At 40.7% G+C, this 22,467-nt stretch overlaps 1 protein-coding gene across 9 annotated transcripts in view; it reads left to right on the top strand.

The window, feature by feature from the left end:
* Positions 1–243: 243 nt before the first annotated feature.
* The window catches only part of nrg1 (neuregulin 1), a 61,498-nt gene continuing 39,274 nt past the window's right edge, over positions 244–22,467 (top strand). For 5 of the 9 annotated variants that reach the window (XM_049021296.1, XM_049021295.1, XM_049021291.1 and 2 more), the window contains exon 1: positions 9,872–21,733. In XM_049021296.1, coding sequence (XP_048877253.1) covers positions 21,085–21,733 — 649 coding nt within the window. In that variant the 5' untranslated portion in view covers positions 9,872–21,084. The other 4 variants (XM_049021299.1, XM_049021297.1, XM_049021298.1 and 1 more) reach the window with 2 other exon arrangements.

The following is a 22,467-nucleotide window of genomic DNA, read 5'->3' as shown; positions in this document are numbered from 1 at the left end:
AGAAGCTCTGTGGGAATCTAGTTTATTTTGAAGTTTACAATGACTGGATTTTAATGACTTCTAAATGAAATGTATACTATAAATGCGGGAAACTTACCTCGGGTATCGCTGCAGCGCTGCGACATCGTTACTTTTATTTCATTGGCAAAAAGGAAACCCCTCCAGCGTGTACACTTCCTTGACCAAATTTGGCGCCGGCCCCGCCCCCCGCGAGTTAACCTGGCTGGAAACCGCGATTCAACAGTTGGCCCACTGGCACGCGCGACTTCGCCTCGCGGTTTTAAACGGGCTAGAGCGGCAGGACAGAATTTGAGGCGACCTACGCGCAGGCCCTCTCGGTGCTCCCGTCAAAAAACACAAATAAACTGATCAAGCGGAATTAACCATGCCAGGTGAAAAAGCAGGAAAGGACAAGAAGGAGAGCAGGAATAAAGTCAAGAATAAAAAAGACAGAAGTAAACCTTCCCCTGGGACACCGGGGGAGTCACAACTGGGTAGGTGAACTGTCTTCATGCTGCCCTTGTCATTTGGCTGTTCTGGGTTATTCTAATTGTTTATATATATTTTTTTTCTTCGCGTGTTACTTAATTTAGTCACCTAGATTGTGATTTGTGTTGGAAAGTGTTGTGAGCTATAGGTATATAAAGTTTATACATACTGTAGGTTCCTAGGATACTTTACCAGTTCCATGAGTCACTTTAACTCCCATAATTCGCGGTTTTGTGATTAAATGAACACCTTCGCTGTATTACTAACGCATGTGTATAAATATGAGGTTGCTAAAGTGTACTTTTTTTGTTTTAAAGTAATTCTTATTTGCGCTTTAAATAGTCCAATATGTGTTTTAATGATGAAGCTGAAAATCATGAGATCGGCCCTCTATCCTCTGGGATTAAAACCCAAATTATTCTTAACTGTATTATTATTATTACTGTTCGTTTGCCAGTAGTTTTTGGAGATGTTGGAATATGTGGATTTTCCCAGGCTGTCTTGAGGGGAAGGTTCATCCTTGGCTGAGATCTTGAAGTGAAGTACATGCTGGAAATGTCTCAACAGTGCCTTGTGAGACAGGTGGACTGATGTTAATCTTTAGGGCCTGTCATTTCAAGTTAATCCCCAAAAACGACCCATCTATTTGACATTTGAAAATGTCTTAATATTATTTTCATATAGCCATTGAACATGCTGAAGATTAATGAATGACATCTTGAATAATTATGAGAAGGAATACAGTATAAGAAAAAAAAACCTTAGTTTGAACTTGACACCTTTTGATAGGTGGCTATTTTGTTAAGGAAAGATCTGTTTTTGAAGGTGAAAATTTAAAAGATTTAAAGATGTTTTTCATCTTTGACAAGCTCCTGAAAAAGTAGAGGTAGTGTGTATCTGGTGCCATGTGGTGTTGCAAATGTCATCTAAGGTGGCAGTATTAAAATGCTATCTCTCTTTGGATTGCTGACCTCTGCCAGTTTCACTCTTTTGTCTTGGTCACATTTGTTAGTGTGTGACAGTAGATGTAAAATCACTTGTAGATGCCTAGTGGTGAACTTCCATCTTTTTGACGTATGTTCAGAGTTTATGCCTCTGAAATATATCATAGGGATTAGCTTGTAAGTTTAGGTTAAGTTTAGTTAAGATTTTATTCTTTCTATCAGAATAGGGACCACTTCCAAACAAGCAGTAAATAATTATTTTAAAATGTATATTTTTTGTTAGCAGTCCGTCTTCTCTACCGATGAATGAAGACTTAAAAATATTTTATGAGATTAAATATTAGCAGTAGAATAAAGGCTTTTAGTGTGCATGTTTGTGTGTGTATCCGTGTGTATCAAAATGCATAATATAACTGTGTATATCATATATGTACCTATGTATTTAGTGTTGCTATGCTGTCAGCTTAATTATTTTCTTTAGCTAACAGTAAAGAATACTGTAATACCAAGGGAAACCAAAAAAAATTACTGAGGCTGTCCTTGACTGTTCATGAAATACCCTTACCAATTTCTACAGCCCCTTCCACTGTGCCCATAACCACAAAAGTCGTATTTGCTTTATCTGTATATCTGTACTCTGTTTCCCTTAAACCTTTTGGCACATGTTCATTGGAGATATCTAATGAAAGCATACACCTTTGCTTAACTCAAGGAAACATTTCAAGAAATGATTCCTTTGAGAATTTTACATAGCTCATTTTATGAGTTTTCAGTTACCTGCTCCCTTGTGTTAATAATTTAAAATCATGATACTTTTAGCTGATAATGATTGCCTTCAGAATATATATTATTTCTGTATTCAGTGTTTTTCTCCCTAAAAGGATGTTGTTGACAGCTTGGTGTCTTTACATTAAACTATTGACAGAAAATTAAGTTTGCAGATATACTTATGTTGTTCAAAATGTTTCCTTAAGCATTTCTTCTACCTGATCATTCTTCTGCTTTTAAATTGCAATTTTGGTGATGTAATATTTCCTAAGTCTGTACTTCTCTCATGACTGCCCTCTAGAGGATAGTCAACATCCTATAGAAGTTAATGCTATGTTAATGCTATACCATTACCTGTTCAGTCCAAGGACTAAACCAGCACACGCTTCACCAATGCAATGGAACATGGTACTTTACTGTATGTATGTGACTAGAATTAAACTGCTAACGCCATTGTAAAAAAAAAAAAAAATTAGGTTTGTCAGCTGGTGCATGGTTTCATGATTTTTTCCTGTTAAAGAATTTTCTCTGACCCTGACCCGTAAGTCTTGAAACGATAGTCCCTGGTTGCCTGGGTCATTCTGCTGTTGTCTGAAGTACAGGATTAGATCATGGAACAACTCTGTCACTGAGATTTGCGTGTGAGGGAATGTGGGCTGTGATGCGTGTTAATTTGAGGTCCGAAAAGGCGCGTAGGAGTTCCCTGAAGGAAGCTCCACCATGACATGGGGAAACAGCTGGAAGAGTAGCCAGCGCCCAACACCACCTCTGTCCCTCCCCGCACCCCAAGGAATCAGCCCAAATTAAGTTGTCCTCTTGCTGCTTAAATTTTTATATGGTAACTTGGTGGATTTCAGCAAACATTTATGGAAGAGGGATCTGTGGTACCTCACCCAATTTGCCATTGTGTTTGCTGGTTTGGAAAAACCTGGAAGCAAACTTCTTTGTAGTATTTCTGTTTTGACTGCAGTTTTGTTTGTCATAAGGTATATAAACCTTTTTAAAATTATTGTCCTTTAAACAATATTGTCTAATTTATGGACTGGGAATGTCTTTATCCATGAGTCTCACTGACTGACTCGGCCAGCTCTTACCGGTAGTGGTATAGAAGAAAAGGTATCTCACAGTTCCTGTCACATCTGGTATTGGTTTTATTTTGTATGGCTCTTCTGCATTTACACAACACACTTTAATGTGAATGCATCCTGAAACATTGTTTTGATTCCTTCATCCTTTGGTAACGTATATTGAGAGGTGCTACATTATGGATTTTCCCTTCAGATGGAACTCTTAGAAAGTCAGCCCTTGAGTGTATGATTGGTCTTCGAGTTTTCTTAAGACCTATGTGGCTGCTGTAAGTCTCTCTGTATGGACGACTCTGCACATTTCACTGGACTGTAAAGCCGCATCTGTTATAGAAAGAACTAAGAAGATGATAATGATGATGATCTGAGAAGGACAACTATTTTATGCTTTTCTTTGTTGTTGCTTTGAGAAATAGCCCCAGTTAATTTTCATACTATTTTCCTGTAATGGATTAGACTGAGTGCAACAGCTGTGGCTAACTGAGCACTTTCAGGAAACTGCACACAGTATGAATATAAAACTTTTTCAGGTTTGGTGGGAAAACTCGATTCCTTCAAGCTCAACCAGTTTGTGCACTGTAAAAACTGCAATTGAGTAACATCGGGGAAAGACCTGCCCACTAATGAAAGAATGAATTAAGACTATTCTCACCAGTTCCAGATAAGCTGAACTTGGATATTATTTTTCTGCCATACTGTCTGGTTTTTGTCTGAGGGGGGGACAGTCAGGGGTCGTCGTTCAGGATGTAGCAGTCCTGTGATTTATTTTAAACTTGTTTTTTTTTTTTTTAGATATGTTCTGGGACTGCACCTCATAGTACTCAGATCCCCAACAGCCGTACCCCTAAACATATTTAGTTTTTTAGCTATCAGGATGTCTGCTACAGCTGTTTAGATATTCGCAGTCTCACCCTGGCAGTACAAATGCGTGTTAATTTACAGTACCATTTAATGTTATGTATCAGAAGTCACCTTGGACTGTTGCAAAATACCAGGATGGTGAAATAGGAATGATGTGCGTTCTTCCTAAACATGGTTCACATTATACATGGCCACAAATTCCAAGGAACTGAAATCGGAATACTTAAATATCACTAGTTAATTATTAATTGTCCATTTACTGTGGTCTTGAATTTTCCAGCCATACAGGAAAAAATGTTAAGGACTGATTGATGGTTTCATTATTTTCTGTTTTAGATATGGGCAGCTATCCTGTGTGTGTGTGTGTGTGTGTGTGTGTTGTTTTTTTTTTTTTTTTTTTAAATATCCCCTGCCATCAATTCCCAGCCACTACTCTCATCAACAGCTGCTGTAAGAACCATGAATCAGACCCAAGCCTGAGTGTACCATTTCACAGCATTTTCTCTGAAATAAAGTGACAGGGATTTTCTGCTGGGTTCTCATTAACATTGTCAACTGTCATGGGTGGATGGGCTAATGAAAGGAGCTCTGTCAGTATCGTGCTCAGAGGTTGTTCCATTTGCAGCCTTGTGGTTTCAGATGTTAAATGTTTTTCCTGGTTCTTCCCCTTGTTTCTTTGGAGCGCAATGCCTCATGCTTTTGTTTTCATGTTCTTTTTTTAAATGAATCGTTTAACTAGAGTTATTTCTCAAAAATGCAAATTAGTCATGTGCCACATAATGACATTTTGGTAAATGACTGACCTCATATATGATAGTACACTCCCATAAGATTATAATGGAGCTGAAAAATTCCCATCACCTCTGACAACGTATTTCTCAGAAGGTATCCCCGTCGTTAAGTGAGGCATGGCTGTGAAAGGATGACATGGTATACACCTGGCATTTATCAGTGTAAATTTGATCACATGTAGTTACTGGTAACAGTAGAGAGGCGCTTGAATTGACTGTGTACCAAACACCTCATGCATTTTATCCTGCATCGTATCACAAATTAAGACCAAATTACAGAGAAAGATGTATATACAGGGCTGTGATTTAACTGCACTATCCATGTTCCCTTAGAGATCTTGTGGCCTCACTGTGACCCCTTTAAGTATGTTAGCATGAAGTAGTCTCAGTTAATACTAACGTCCATTTTGTCTTTCCGCCTTCGAATCCTAATAAGGTTTAAGTGAACATTACTTTCTAGTAAACATCAATGAAGTCTGAAGGTTTGCAGATCTAGCATGTGAGATTATATTTGTTGGTAAAGTTTCAAATTTTTATTTCTTGGCTATTTCAATAAGCAATACGTGCAATTGCAAACTTACTGATGTCTGTTACTCATGCCTTACATTGACATCCTGAAGACACTAATATAATTTTAGAGATCTGTATAGACCAACAAATCCTTTGGTTGAAATCCCAAAACATCATTAAATGGTCTACAGTGTTGGATTTATAGTTAGTTCCAATAATTAGTTGATAGGTTAGAATAAGACACCCAGGCACAGCTAACCCAAATGACACTTATGCTCAGGGCCAGCTCTAGCTATAGGTAGAATAGGCAGCTGCCTTGGGCCCCTGAATTGCCTGTGTTGTGGAGGGAGTGAAATGATTTTTTGTTGTGGGGGGGGGCTCCCAAGGAAGGTTTTGCTGAGGGCCCCTGAAAAAGAAGAGCTGGCCCTGCTTATGCTTCTTATGCACCGATGGCTGACTGTGTTTTTGCTCTTGCTTTGCAGTGGAGCCCAAACTGAAGGAGATCAAGAGCATGGAGGTGCAGGAGGGCAAAAGAGCACTGCTGAAATGTGAGACCAGGACCAAACAGCAAATTGACTCGTTCAATTGGTACAAAGATGGAAAAGAGTTCGCAGGGAAAAATAAACCCAAAAACGTCAAAATCAAAGTAAATAAAAAGTAAGTAGTACAACGGTTTGTATATGAATTTCTTGTGCATCGGTGACCTAATGCAGAAACAAAGATGACGGAATAGAAGGTCTCATTGTATTTCTGGACTCCAAATTTAACTTTTTCCACTAATAGCACTTGTGCTCCTTACCAAAAAGTTTAAGAGTACCAGTAAAAAATTTAGCCGTATCACTGAAATTGACATGCAACATATTCATATTTTTTCCATCTTAACTGTATTTTTGATAACTGCTTTGTTAATAAACATACAATTTATAGAAATAGCAATGTTATGTTTAAAATAAGACATATTAATTAAAGTCAGAGTGAAGTATTGCTTTTAAGAGAAAAAAAAAATCATTAAGTTAAATGGTGTTTTTTAAACATTATTACAAAACAGTTCATTACATCATCACCAAAGGGCCAAGTTAGAGCAAGAGTACTTATTGACAAGACACAGGTAAATTACATCCTACATACAATCGCCCCCAACACACGCTGTTATGATGATGACAGGTTCACATTAGCTCTCCACTCAAATTACTCTCTATGTCCCTTACACAGACACAGCAATAGGGTTGGGTATCCATTCAATTTTGTACTTTCCAAATCTGATTCTGATTCTACTCATAAGATCTGGTTTTTATTGATTCGTCGTTCCGATTTATAATACAGATTAAAAAATTGTGAAAATGCTTCAACATTTACAACAAAGGTTTCTTGAAGTAGTTCCATATTTTGAAAATCAGAGTGTTTCAAGATTTAACAGCCAGACTCTGAATCTTGGGTATGAATTTGCCACTGATGTCAGTAATACTTTACTATAGCTCTGTTAAACCTGCCTAAATTGGATGATACACAGGTTTGGTATTAATAATCGGTTAACAGTAAATATACCTGGATATTTTTCCGTAATCCAGCTAAACACTAGGAGGTACATAAAACTAAACTGATGAAACAATGCTGAATGAATATATGTAGTTTCCCTACACAGTTATGCATTTAAAAATGTTTAATACCCACTTACTGTAAACCACAGTTATTACACATTTGGCTTATACAAACAACAAACAAATTTATTTTTGTATAGCGCATTATCACAACATTACATCGTCTCAAAGCACTTTACAGCATCCCCACCCAAAGCCAAGTAAAGGCAAGGAAAAACTCCCAAGAAGGAAGAAACCTTGGGAAGGACCAGACTCAAAGGGGGAGCCCATCCTCCAGGGCAGGAGAGTCATACTGTCCAAATCATAAAATTTCAGACACAACCGGGGAACAGGGGGGAGATGACAAGCCGGTGCCGACACTCCCTCCAATCACCAGGCAACCAGAAGTAAAGCAGCGGGTCATACTGTACATGAAAGATGACACAGGCAGAATGGCGAGCTGGATGCAGGGACGTCATTAGTAGTGGCGACGTCACATATAGCAGGGTGTGCTGGACATCTTGATAGATTGAGGTCTCCAGGCAGCACCCCCCAGGAGGAATAGGGGAAATAAAATTTGCAATTAGTCAAAGTCGGGGAGACTATAGGCAGTGCTAAGAGTTAGGTGAGTGCAATATGATGTGCAATGTGCAAGCTCCAGTAGATATGGCTATGGCTTATACATTTTTACATAAAGACATGTCTTAAGGTTTAGCATCAGAAAATTTCCAAACTAATGACTAGCATACTCTTAGCAACACAATATTTTTGTATTAAAGATGGTGGCTTGGGCCATATATATTACCAAACAATTTAACAGTAGGCAACATATAATTTTTGGTACCTTCAGACATTGGACTTAGGTATGCAGTATTTTGACTCTTTTAGAAACCAATGCTATTCTGGTGTTTTCGAAGTTATGCAAGATACAGTTTCACTGAAAGGAAAGGCCACAGTATGCTATGCTTTTTTGCTAACAAATGCATGGTAATGCTTTACATTAAGTGTATCTTCATAATGCATTCATTATGCATTCATAGAACATTAACTGCACCTTCATAATGCATTTATAGAACATTCATAAGCAGCATACAAGTACACTTTAACGTCCTAACAACCCTTAACAGCTTTAATATACATTAACAACAAACAATACATGATTATGCAATTAAAATATTTGTTATTATATAATGTTTGTTATTAATGTATGTTACAGCTGTGAAGGGATGTTAAGGAATACATGATGTTTATGAATGTTTTATGAATAATTAATGAATACATTAACACTGAACGTTTTATAAATGCAATATAAACGCATTATGAAGGTGCAGTTAATGTAAAGCATTACCAAATTCGTTCGCAGTTTAGAAACCTGAAAATGATTTCAAGTACAAAACTGTTAGCGGAGTCGTGATGTATTAATCCTAACACAGTTGATTAAAAATACATGTCTAGAAATTGGTAAGTGGAACCGTAATTCAAATGTCTTATTGAATTCCCCATTCTTGAAAATTGAGAACTGTTTCTTATTTGCATCCAGTTCTCAATACCCAACCCTGCACATAAATCTTCACTCCTTCCTGGTGTTTCAGAGGAGATACAATGATGGTTTGTGAAAAAAAAAGGTGCTGGAGCACCTGGTTAAAAAATATTGTGGCACAGTTTCCAAAAATGACCGTAAAATGCAACTAAATGATCACAGTCTGGAACCGTGTATTCAAATATCTATTTAATGGAAAAATGAAGAAAACGAGGGCATTCTGACAGAGTGGTTCATTGGGCAGCACTGTTGCCTCATACCTCTGGGGTTGCTGGTTCGAGTTTTGCCTCTGCTCTGTGTGTGTGTGTATGTGTGTGTGTGTGTAGTTTCTTCTTGTGTCACATATGTTTCTTCCAGGTATGTAAGTTTCCTTCCACAGTTCAAAGGCATGCTTTTAAGCTATTGTGTATGTAAGTGTTTATGTATGAATGTATGTACGTACTACCCCTCCTTTGTGGCCATTGTTGTCTGGGCCCAGTCCCTGCAATCCTGCTCTGGATAAGTAGTTGGAAGATGGATAAATGAACATTCACTGTATTTATTCTTTACATTTTAAGACCAAAATGTATACTACTGGGGGCGGCATGGTGGTGCAGTGGTTAGCACTGTCGCCTCACACCTCTGGGACCCGGGTTCGAGTCTCCGCCTGGGTCACATGTGTGCGGAGTTTGCATGTTCTCCCCGTGTCGTCGTGGGGTTTCCTCCGGGTACTCCGGTTTCCCCCCACAGTCCAAAAAAAACATGCTGAGGCTAATTGGAGTTGCTGAATTGCCCATAGGTGTGCATGTGTGAGTGAATGGTGTGTGAGTGTGCCCTGCGATGGGCTGGCCCCCCATCCTGGGTTGTTCCCTGCCTCGTGCCCATTGATTCCGGGATAGGCTCCGGACCCCCCGCGACCCAATAGGATAAGCGGTTTGGAAAATGGATGGATGGATGTATACTACTTTTGCTTAAATTTCATTCATTTTTATTTGTTGAGAATATATAATGGCATGGTCTTGGCTGTTTGACATATGGCATAGTCTTTAGCACCAGCATCCTTTAAGTACAGTGTCCTCATCATTGTGGTTTCTCTTGCTTGACATGTAGATTTGGCTTTGTTTAGCAGTGACCTCCTTTATGAATTGGGTTCTTGTTATTGAAGTTGTGGTTTCTCTTGCTTGCTCTCCTACAGCAGGAGTTTCTCAGAGCTTCGCTTCAGAAAAACCACAGAAGCACATGCTGGCTCATACAGGTGTGAAGCAGTGAACAGCGTAGGAAAATCCAGCACGACAGCCAACCTCACCGTCATCAAAGGTAAGGGGGGCCCTTTGTGCTGGTGATTGGAAAAGATGACCCTCCTCTCTGAGTTGCACCCTTTTTATCGTCAATTTAATCCCTTCATGGTGTTTTTCCCTGTTGGTGAAATAACTAGTTTACTGTATATGGATATGTGTATTTTTCTCAGCTGCAAGGTTACCTTACAGTTCTCTTGCTTTCTCGGTTCTGTCTTGGCAAAATCAGATGTTGATAAACTGACAGATGACAGAGTAAAATTTCTGATCATTAATATTGTCAATGGGCAGATTCCTGGGATATTCCTGGCCAGCCCCCATCATGCTGTCGGAATTTTGCAACATTGCAAGAATGATTGCTATGTGGGGAGGTTTAATTTAGGTACTTAATCACTTTTTTCAATTAGCCAGTAGTACTTTCCTGAAATGCTGCCAAAAGTCAAAGTCGCTGTTTCATCCACCTTTTTCAGAGACATTAGTACAGCAAGGACAGCAAGGAATTAAATAAAACGAACTTGAAGTGGGCACACTTACTCATTACTGTGAAAGTGGTTTATGTTGATTTTTTTGACACTCTTATGGCTAAAAAAATTCTGAAGGATGCAAATTATTTTTCTATGGTCAAATAGTTCACTTTTATTTAGGGCTATACTGTAGCAAGTAGGAAGTAAAACTGCTGTTCTGCCCCTTCAGCCACCAAAGGTATTCAGTGATGACAATGAGCAAAATTACAAAACTTATAATTATGAAAAGAGAGCAATGAAGGAACGTGTAAATACACATATGCAGTTTTGGCTTGTTATTTCAGTATGTTATTTCTGCCTGTTTGTGACAAAAATTGGTTTCTTTTTGGTCTTTTCCCATAGTGTCAGGATCCTCAGTCATGAAATAAACTCCAAGCTTTACAATTCCTGAATTTGCTATTTGATGCTATTTTAGCAGGTAATTATGGAACTCCACTGCCAAGATGAGTCCCTGCTTTGTTTTCACAGTACAATTCCTTTTATTTTAAACTCACCTTGACTACTTGGTAACCATAAGGCTAGGTGTAATTTTAGAGCCTGTTACCTCATCTTTAAAAGACTCCCACTGCTTTAGTGTGGATGTGTTTGGCACTATAGATGAATATCTTCTCCTTACTATGCAGTAATGGAATTGCCTGCTGGGCAGTGCAGTCAGTGGCCAGAATCCTACTGGTCACATTCGTGACTGTGGGTGACCTTGATGTGCAGAATTGAACTACCTTACCAGACAAGCTTTTTAGTTTATAAAAGTTTATAAAAGCATAAGAATTTGTCTGTCTTCATGATAGATGATTCGATTATGACTAAAGGTCCCAGAGATTTTTTTGGAAGAGATTCTTGTATCATTTATTAGGGGTCCTCTTATGGATTATTAAGAATATATAAATATTTCCAGATGGTAAAAGGGCTGTGGTGTTCAAGGGTAGCAAAGTGGTAGTGCAGTGTCCATTTTATGGCTCCCTTTTGCACTTTTCTGCTCTGAGATGATCTAGTCCTAAGATGTATGATGGGCTACTGAATTCTCCAGGGGAGGTGGGGAGTGATGTTAAGGCATCCATCCATCCATCCATTTTCCAATCCGCTTATCCTACTGGGTCGCGGGGGGGTCCGGAGCCTATCCCGGAAGCAATGGGCACGAGGCAGGGAACACCCCAGGATGGGGGGCTAGTCCATCGCAGGGCACATTCATACACCATTCACTCACACACCTATGGGCAATTTAGTAACTCCAATTAGCCACAGCATGTCTTTGGATTGTGGGGGGAAACCAGAGTACCCGGAGAAAACCCCACGATGACATGGGGAGAACATGCAAACTCCACACACATGTGACCCAGGCAGACTCGAACCTGTGTCCCAGAGGTGTGAGGCAACAGTGCTAACCACTGCACCACCATGCCGCCCCATGTTAAGGCATAAGAGTTCAAAATCTAAATGGAAAAAAAACATTAAAAAATCATTGGTTGGCATTTACCAGTTTTGGGCTGAGCCTCCTTTGTGATTGGCTGCCCCAACCCACCCTGCCCCTCCCCCCCATGGAACTGGGCCTGCAGCCTTGTATTGGAAACCCTGGGCAGGCTAAGACTGTATTGCTCTTGTCACAAAGGCAGAACTTTCTTAAGTCTACAGTATTGATGAATATTGATTTTAAGAGTTCTCTTAACACAGCATTTTAATCTTGCCAGAAGGGTTGAAGGAGGCAGAAAATGGGCCCACTGGTATGAAAGTCCAGCCAGCTGACATTGCAGGAAAATGGATGGTGTGAATGCTCAAATAGCAAAATGGCAGAATTAAATATTTTGAGGTACCGCTAGCTTAATTTGTTAGCATTTTAAAGCTAACAGTACTGTACTGCTCCTTGGTTCTCTGTAGTTACCTCCGTTAGCATTGTCCTAAACACAGCAAATGCAAACACTAGTCTTTCTTCTGAAGGATAACAAAGAACACTTGGCTGCTTCCTCAAGGTCAGAGGGAAATGATGGACTGATTAAAATCATTATCACCCAGGTCTTTCTAATGTGGTAACCATATTGCCACCTCTGTTAACTTATCTTCGTGTCATCTCGAAATTTAAGAGCATTCACCTTACATTCACAGGTACGGACTGACTGTAATGGAACAGACTGAAATTGTTAAACACTGCAAACATTTATATGTAACTCATCCCACATAGAATAAATGCAGGGGAAATATACCTGGGGATATCTGAAAACTAAAAAAGAGAACCTGATACAGGTCCCTGATAATCCAAGATATTAATGAACAATTTCCACAGATGGAAGAATTTCCTAAATCTGTCTATATGATTTTGTGTGTAGTCCATGTGGTCTGTTCTGTGTCTGCCAGAGAAAGTCCAGTTAAGGGAACACTATGGGCTTTGAGAATCTGGGACGTACGGTCCCAAAGGATGTGCCTTACATTTCACTTCTAATAAGGAAACGCCCCCCCTCCTCTTGCTATCTCAGTTGCTGTTTTCATGCCCTTTGTCTGCCATTGTGTTTGTTTGGTGTATATATTTTATAGCTTTGTAGTTCATTTTCTGTCACTTTTTGCATGCAGTATACATCATGTGCCTAGTGTTAACTGGGCTGGTATCAAAACTGCCCTGTCTTATAGATACTGCTGCTTATAAATATGAATTGCCAACAGCTAGTGAGCCTTTCCCTGTGTCATGGTGGTTTTTTCTCAATGAACTAATTAAGAAAATGTTGCTCTACAGTTCCCTCGTCAAACAGTGTAATAGATCACAGTGTTTTACGATAGTTTATATATTTTTTTTCTTTCTAACCTTTTAACAATCAGCACATCCTTGTTTGGATGCTTCTAGGTTACCTAATTTTTACAAGTATTCTTTCTCAAAGAGGCACTGTGTATAAGTGTTTCTGTGATACTAAATGTGAAACTTTTTCTCATGGAAAATGTGTTTTCATTAATAGAATCCTTTGTTATGACTGCCATCAATAATGTTATGTCTCTCACCAGTCTGTAATACAAAATGGAACAGAACTTGCTTCAATTAACAGACCATATTGTCAGCTTTGCAAAGAACCTTGATATGAGCCCGTTTGACTAGTGTTTTGTCCATTTTTCTACATCAGTGCAGATCAGATTACCAACCAGAGGAGCAAATCTTTGACTCTACAGATCCCACCCGCTTTCTGCAAATGTTATTTTTCTTATTTTTTTTCTTACAAGATCTGTGCAGAAGCTCTCTATTTCAGAGGCTTATGTGATGCTATGAGTTTTTTTGTGTTGGGCTTAGTTGCCATGCCTGTTATTTGTATTGGTAGTAATTCTGTATTTAGATTTTCTTTGAATCAGTAGGGTTATACAGATCCTTGGGGCCCTTCTAATAGCAATGCCTGAAATACTCTGGTCATATTTTTTTTGGCTTAGCTTTTTCTTTGTGACATTCTTTTAAGGACTTTTGCGATGATGAAACATAAAATCGGTGACACCTCAATGATTTGGACCTTTCTCATGCAGATGAAAAGAAAAGTGATTTTTCAGTTGGAAAAAAATCCGCACTCATTGTTTTTTTATATGCCTTGAGTGTGGGTGTGGGGGAATGTGTACCAATGTGTACCATGACGTACGTTTGTAAATGTGGTGCTCCCGCAGGTCTAGTGCTGATGGGTAAAAAAATGCAGGTTAGAGTTTAAAAATCATGCATATGGGAGCAGGTTTAGTCTCTGGCAGGCATACCTGTGAGTCACTTTACTGACAGCGACTGCGGAAGCTGTCAAAATGTGCTAGCTGGAAGCTGATATCTGCCTCAGGGAAAGATGGAAAGACCTCATTTGTGAGCAGCTGCATTCAGAAGTGCGTAAGTCATAATCATGATGAAAACATACCTAGGGGAACGTTGACGGGTTTGGATTATGGTAGGGTAAGGTTCTAAGACTCTGGAAAACCCTGTTTTTATGACTTCTGAGGTGGTAGACTTTTATGGGTATGATACTGTAATAAGTACTGCTGCATGTTCCAGAAATTGTACAGGGCTTTGTGGTGAAGATAAGGGCTTGGCCGGTGAGGTTTACTGCTGTAGTCTTCCAAGCATCAGCCTCAAGTTACATCAAGCACCAACTGCTGCTGCTTCGGTTCCTCTTGTACTGGCATGTATCCCTGCAAAAGAGATGCTGTCCACTGTGACTTGACGCTGCCTAAGCTGCAAATGCTGGTGCATTTTCTGTCCACTACCTCTGATTTTGCTAGGCTTTCACTTAAAAGTCATTAGTGAGGAAATGGAGTGATACACAGCGAGAAATCCAAAAGATCAGAAAAGTCTCATCCTTTGGCCAAGTTGACCTTTTGTTTAGTTTATTGATGATCTTCTTGAACCTGGTCCTTGTTTGGCATCTAGACCTCCACATAAGAATATCTTTGCCCAGAACAGCTTTGTTGTGAATGTTTCCACTAGGCTGCAGGTCACTGATACCTTTCCCTTAGGGAATCACACCCAAGAAGAAACTTTAATATAAGAATTTAAGGGCAGTCAGGTCGTTTAAGAGCCGAATTGCACCTAGATTAGAAGTGGCTCATCTAAGATCATTTGTGGTTAGTTATTTAAATAACACAAAATTGTCATATCGGAAGGATTTCATGGCTTGTAAATTTTGAGTCTTTGACCTTGTTTATCACAGGTAAATGTTAGACTGAAACATAGTTTTTTTTTCTTTTAAATGTCCTTGAACAGAAGTGTCAAAAAATTTGAACTAACTACAAGTCTGACACGTGTCCCTAAAACAAAGCTGCTTCTATTTGTGTGCTTGTCCTTGGAGAGTATCAAGGTGGCTACAGTCTAACTGCACTCTGAGCCCCAGGAAGCAGTTGATGTTGGCATTACTTTTTGGATGACACCTCCTTGCAATTCAGGATCTGCATACCTATAAAGGAGGATGCTTTTAGGTTATAATTTTCATTTTAAATCAAAGGAAAGTAGATGAGAGGAAAGTATATAATGGGTAAAATTGTTTTTAAATATCCCATCTGTTATGCTCTCTAAATGAATATAAATTGGATCTACAGTAAATGTGTGAAGGGCAGTTGTCAAGTTAACCCAGTTTACGAAAGTATCTGTTGAGTGAGGTGCTTAGCATGTGAAGGATTGATATACTGGTCTGGGTGTAGCCCTGCCCTGTGCCCTCTACTGCCTGGGTTTTTTTATAGGTCTCCCCCTGCCCCCACCACCCAGACCAGAGGTAATGGATGGAGAATGGATGGATGGACAGATATAGTATTTAGCTTAACAACTGTCCCTCAAATATAAACAAGGCAGACTAAAGACATTCTGTCTTGGAACCTTCAACCTTTTCTGATGGCAGAAGCTCTCGACTGGATGGAACAAAGTGTGATGCAGCAGCACTTTCCCAACCAACATCGTTTTTGTGAGAGGTGTGGACCGAATGTGTTTCTGTGTATCCTACAGATTTTAGCAGTGACACGGCTGCTTTATTCATGTAGCTGAACATCTTGTGCTCTACTGGAGTACAAATAACAATGCTTTAAAAATATATTGGGAGGTAATTTCAGTTATATGGCTGCTTCTCTCCTCCTGGATATGACTGTTTCCCTCCTTTTGATTTTATAAAGTGTGAAAGCGACCACAATAAAGCCCTGCAAGAGACAGTGTCTCATCAGTAGCTTAATGATGCGCAGTCTGCTAATGCTTGGTGTGAAATGGACACCAATATGGCTGCACCAGTATATTATTGCATTAATGGCAGAAAGCCATAACTGTTTTTAAGTTATTAATTACTGTGTCCTAGATTCAGTATTTGACTGTATTTTATAAAACCCTTGAGCTTACTCTTCTATGCATATTTGGTCTTTTATGGGTTTTTTTTTGCAACAAGAGCATCTCTTTTGATGAGTGTTACAATTTCTACTAGGATCGTCATTAATGTCTACTACTGTAAGTACTGAACCATTTTTGATGTATGGAGTTGTTCTAGCTAGCAAGAAGAGGGCTTCTCCTTCACCAGCTCTTACCATCACAAGCACTCTCATGTTTTCTGCCAGCTGCAGCAGCCGTGTGACACACAGCTCTTGAAAAGCACAGCCTGATTGGAAGCTACTGGAAACTGAATACAGAGAGGGGAGTGGGGCATGTTGGCAACCAGTTACTCTCACACTTACATATTCAGCCAGCCCCGTTTGCCAGTTCATTCACAGGTCAGAGAATGAATGAAAGGTGTAGTCCTGCACCTTACCAATTACACTGTACATAAACAGTGGAAAGCAGGAAGTACTTCCAGCTTATCTGTTAACTGTCAAATGGTTATCTGTAGCGTTAGATTTGTCGTAACCAGAGCGCTGCAGAGGAAGTAATGCTCACTATCACATAATAAATTAGACTTATCTGAATATCGCAGCACAAATCAGAGGCCGCTGCCCAGTTTTCCCATGTACCTTTCCTGGGGACAACATTTATGAATATTTTGCTGAGTTTGGTTTTTATCTTTTAGATGTGCTGGATAAGCTGGGACCTTAGAACATTATTATTGCACTTGCACTCATAATTTTTTGCTCATTGCAACAGGCAAAGAGAAAAGTAATTGAAGAATAATGGCTCTTTCTGCCTGAAAGGGTCAGTTAGATCAGTAGCATACAGCATTAGGCAGGGACTGTCTGGATTCTCTACATGGTTTATTTGAACTTCTTTTGGGTTCTCCATACTGATGATGGAAGGTTAATGATGGCAGAGGTTATTGTAGCCACCCGGCCACACCTTTCCGACAGCTTTTGCACCCACCATTCATTTGGATGACTTCCTTCCTGCCCTGAGCTCTATTATCCACACAGCTGGGACGCCACAGATTGTGTCTGCGTCTCGCAGCACCCAGAGATGCCCAGCCCGGTGACAAATGAGCCGTCGCAGCAGGCACCAGTTAGGCGGACTGGGGAGAGCAGGATGGAAGGAGTAGGGCCGTGGGGTCACCCGCTGCTGGTCTTGGCCCTCGCTACAGTACATGGCCATGACTCTCTTTTCAGTGGAGTCAGTGCAGCCAATTCAGGACTCCCGTTGTTTTTTCTTTAACCCTGTGGACTCATAGCTATGGGTACCCTTGAAGAGCCCCTCATGCATGTAGATAGGTGTGTTTCACTTTAAGAGCCATCCATACTTGGTCCATCAGCATGGAGGAGTGGTTTATTCCATTCAAACCTGACTTCCAGATCTCGCCCTCTGTACGTTGAAAATTATGCATTTCTGTTTTTGGCAAGATTTCTTCCTTTCATTTCTTAATGTGCGGGCAACCTTCTGCCTGTCAATACCCAGCCCCACCAAGCATCACATCGAGTATTTTCTAGGTCAGTTCCCCCTGCCTCTCTCCCTCGCCATAAATAATGCATCCAACTTCCGGTAAACGGCTGCATTTATAAGGAAATTAATTTGTAGCTAGCTGAGTAACAGCCACAGGGAAAGGCTCTGCTATTTTTTCATTCATCGTCATTTTAATTTTCCCTCATATATTATAGTCGGGTGTTATGGATACAAGTTGATGTTATTTTTTTTAAAGCACTGACTTCTATTCTACATCATACAGAGTTTGTGTGTGCATCTGCTATATCTACACACGTTTTCTATTTGTTTGAAGCAGACTTTCTTATTTTAAATACAACCAGCAAGGAGAAAAACACATTCTAATGATATTATATTAAAAGGTCCATCCATCTTACAACCACTTATCCTGGACAGGGTCACAAAGAGGCCTGGAGCCTATCCCAGGAGTACAGGACACAAGTCAGACTACAACCTGGACAGGGCACTAGTCCATCAATGTTTGTCATAGAAGGTTTACAGTGTGTGTTTGTTGCAAGGACAAGCACTTTTTGTTTTCTGTAGTTTATTCATATTTTGACTTCATAATGGCATGGTTTTAACACCTTTGCATCATAGATGTTGCTTCTTTAATGTTATTTAACAGAATGATATTCGTTAAAAGAGTTTTTCTGAAGCTGGTGAAATTTTGACTTCTGCATGGATGGATCCAAAAATTTTGTCTGATCAACATTAGGTAATGATGATAATCAATTCTTATTTGAACACATATTTTACATTGCGATACAAATGGTTGGAACAGTATAGGTCACGAATGGAAAAATATGTGAAGTCTTATATTAAATGATTAGTGGAACCTCCTTTTATAACCTCAAGCATACACTTTCTGTAGCTGCTGATCAGACACATGCTGTAGTTAGGAGCTGAGATTGGCTTGAATGGAAACAGCTGCTGCTGTTTCAGCCAGCCTGTTGTTGATTTTGACTCTGTGTTTTTAGCAGAGTCACTCTGTCCATACATAATAATATTATTCTCTGTGTTCCTTCATGTTGTTCTAAGGCTGATCAGAAGGAAATACTTGATAGGCATATTGTGTGCGTGTGTTTATATAAAATATTGAATATTGCTGTAGGACGTGAGCAGTTGTTTGAGATCTAAGCAACTACCTGGCATAACTGCACATCAATTATAAAATTACTGTAATTTTTGCATAAATAAAATATGTGTGTGTATAGGGTGTTAAATTTAAACTGGTCACCATTTACATGTCCATATATTTTATTCCCTAATATGCACTTCTGTTATGCATACACAGGGTAGTAAATACAGTACAGTGTTTACCAAAATATGTTGCATATGTTGAATATGTTGAAATATGTTGCATTTTATATTATACATATTTACAACTTGCCTTGGTAGATAGCCTCTGGCTTGGGCTAATTGGCATGTCTGTATATCCTGTAGAGTGATTGTGTGTGTGCTCTGTGATGGATTGGCATCTTTACCCTCGCCTTGTGCCTTAGCTGCCTAGGATAAACTTCAGCTGCCACCCCCCCCCCCCCCATTCCTCACCATGGACGGATTGATAGATGTATACATATATTTTTAAAAGCTAAAAAGGTATGCAGAGTCATAGTCATAAGCATAACCATAATTCAAGTCATTTGCGTTATAACAGGAAATGCTTTATGGACGTATTGGGAATTCTTTTGAATGAATTTCAGTTGTAAATCCAAAAGTGGGCATGGCTTAGTTAACTAGTAGTGGAAGTGCTTGACAGATTACAGCTAAATGTGTTTTATTTTGCATTGTATTAAGCAGATAACCCACCTTCATTTTTCAGTTGTAGTCCTCCATATCCCACTATGAAATTGCTAAGAGTCATTATTGTGGAAACACAAGCTTCTCCCAGTAGGGGAGGCTTATGAGACATATCGGTGTTCCAATAGTCAGCTCATACTAATTACTCATTAAATATGCAGCTTGTACGGTATTAATTAAATCCCACTGGTATCACTGTTGGCGCCATTTTAAAATTCACATTACGCCCACTAGCGTGAACCTGTGTACTTCTTAATAAAACGTGGCCATTTCCATTCTTCTTCACCTCAAGAAGTCTGTTTCTCATTCAATATTAATGTCTAGTCAGTGTTGCTTCCGGGAGACTTACAGTCCTACAAATCCCTAGAGTCAGCGCTACCTAGAAGGGTAACGACATGTATAGTATTAAAAGTGCGGGAACAGTTTGCGGCAATGAATGGTGAATCCATGGACCATCTGTAAAGAAAATATCATTACAGTTAAGGTGAAACAGGGAGAATAACAGCAAGTCATTTGATGGTAAAGTTGTAAATCTCATAAGCATAATGGCAATCAGAAGATTTGCATCACTTTGCAAGTATTGTAATTTTCACTGTCGTAAAACACCCCATCCCCGATTATAAGAAAATGTGAAAGAGAGAGGACTGTCTTGTAATTTTAAAACAACCATGTGATTCTCTAGGGAAGCATCATATGTCAGTTTCACTGGTACACTACCCTCGGCCTCTCACATTAGCATAATCAATGGCCCTGCCGTTAAGACGGGCTGGGGGTGGGGCTGTCTGCGAGCCTTTGATTCGTTGCCATTCTTCTTAATTGGATCATGTAGAGATCATTTCACTCAGTCTGTGTAGTCAAAGGAGGAAGGAGTTGACACGCATTCAGAGAGAGAGAGAGAGAGAGACTGAGGGAGGGAGCGAGAGAGAGAGAAAGAGAGAGAGAGAGAAGGGGGGGAGAGAGAAAGAAGAGAAAAGGGGGAGTATCCAGACTCTGGGTCTTCCGCGTTTGGTGTGCTGCTCTGTCAGAGGGTGATGGTGCACTACTCTGAGAGCACCGGCACCTGCTGCTCCCCCACGGTACAGCATCCTGCGACCGCTGCCTGAGCACAGCAGCATGTCGTTCATGCGGACACAGCTCCTTCCTCTTCCTTCGTCTCCTCCTCCTCCGCTGCCACTCCCGGCGCCACTGCGTCCCTGCCAACCTGTGTTTGCGTCGCCCGGCTCCCAGTCCAGAGTCTCCAGGTGAGTGGAGGCTGCTACACCTCAGGATTTGCACCCGGCTGGACTAGATAAGACGGAAAGCCAGCTCTGCTATTTACGTCTTTTATTTTCTACATTATTCATGCATTTATCCGTGCAGCTTTTTTGTGTGTTTTTTAACACGACGGACGGAATGCCTTAAGGTCCCGGAGGAAGGACAGACTCGCTTGCACGTCCGTGTACTCCCGAGCTGCTAACAAGGTTATTCTGCTCCTGAAAAGCATCTTCTCTTTTGCCCCCCCCCACCCCCCGAACTTGATCTGATAATGGAAGATGCACTTTATTGCCCCCACTCACCGCTACCGTGTCACGCTCCAAGCTAAGAGTCCTAGCTTTCTGAGATCTTCGTCCGAGTGAGGATGTCAGAGGGAGCAGAGGAGTCCTCCACCGGGCTTGTGGCCCCTCCCAGCTCGGCGTCCCCTGCCAACTCCGGAGTGGGCCCAGAGGAGGAGCACTCTGCAGCAGGTGCTGGTGAAGAGGGGGAGGGGAGCGCCCCCCCAGGGCCGGTGGGCCTACCGGTGACCTGCTGCGTGTGCCTGGAGGGGGAGCAAGTGCACGGCTGCTTGCGTTCTGAGAAGATCTGCATCCTGCCCATCCTGGCCTGCCTGCTCAGTCTGGCCCTCTGCACAGCTGGCCTCAAGTGGGTCTTTGTGGACAAGATCTTTGAGTACGAGCCGTCCACACACTTGGACCTGAAACGCATTGGATCAGACCCTCTCATTGTCGCTGACCCCACAGAAGGTCTCCCCAAGTCATCCCCTCAGTCTTACAGCTCTGCCCCAACTTCAACCACAGGACAATCTGAGGTGCCCTTGAAAAACACCCCAACTACAGGACCCTTCAGTCCCCCGTTGCCCAGAGTGACTGTGTACAATCCCACATCGGTGCACACCAAATCCCCCAGCGTGTCTGGACCTCCCAGTACCACCAGGCCGGCCAGGACAGAGACTGTAACGCCTTGTTCTCAACCCAACGTGGAATCTAATGCCATACACATTCCCAAGTTCTGTAAGTACTTTGTATCCTGTATGCTGCTGTCACCCTACAAAGAAATATGTTTTTATTTGCCTGCCTACTTCAGCAGTGCTGACGGTTTTATCGTGCTATAGTGGCTCTATATATATATATATATATATATATATGTATGTATGTATGTATGTATGAGGAAAGTGTCCACAGGACAGATTCTGAATTTAGATAAGTAAAATTGTGGAGATGCCAACTTTCACACCCCTAACCTTTAACCTTGTAGCTTCTAGTTCTTACAACTGTCAGTGAATTCTCTTGAGATTGTTCCCTTTCCTCCCGTTGTTCTTAGCGTGTATCCCTGTTGTGCATCCTCCGTTGTGTGTCCTTCGCGGGGGTGTCTGGCTCATTCCCACGTGCAATGTCCTGTCCACCATACCGTGTGGTTCTGTGACTAAACTGTGAAAGAATGACAGCTTTGTGTCATAGAAACTCCTGACTCACTGACAATAGTGATTGTCTAAAATCTGTAGATATAGAAACAAAAACATCACACATAAAATACCGCATTTATCCCCGACATTCTCCCTCCCTCCCACTCCCTCTCTCTCCCTCTCTCTCTCAATTTTGTCAGTTTTCACAATGAAAGAGCAGAGCTTGTTGTGATGAATAACCTTGTCTGCGTGAGTTAGGGCCGAGGTGCTTGACCACACTAGGTCTGCCAGTTTGCTTCACTGTGATAGGAAAAGCCGTAAAATCAATATCCTATGCACAGC

The sequence above is a fragment of the Brienomyrus brachyistius genome, chromosome 7, assembly GCF_023856365.1.
Source record: "Brienomyrus brachyistius isolate T26 chromosome 7, BBRACH_0.4, whole genome shotgun sequence".
Taxonomy (NCBI): domain Eukaryota; kingdom Metazoa; phylum Chordata; class Actinopteri; order Osteoglossiformes; family Mormyridae; genus Brienomyrus; species Brienomyrus brachyistius.
This window is presented reverse-complemented; position numbering and strand designations above follow the sequence as displayed.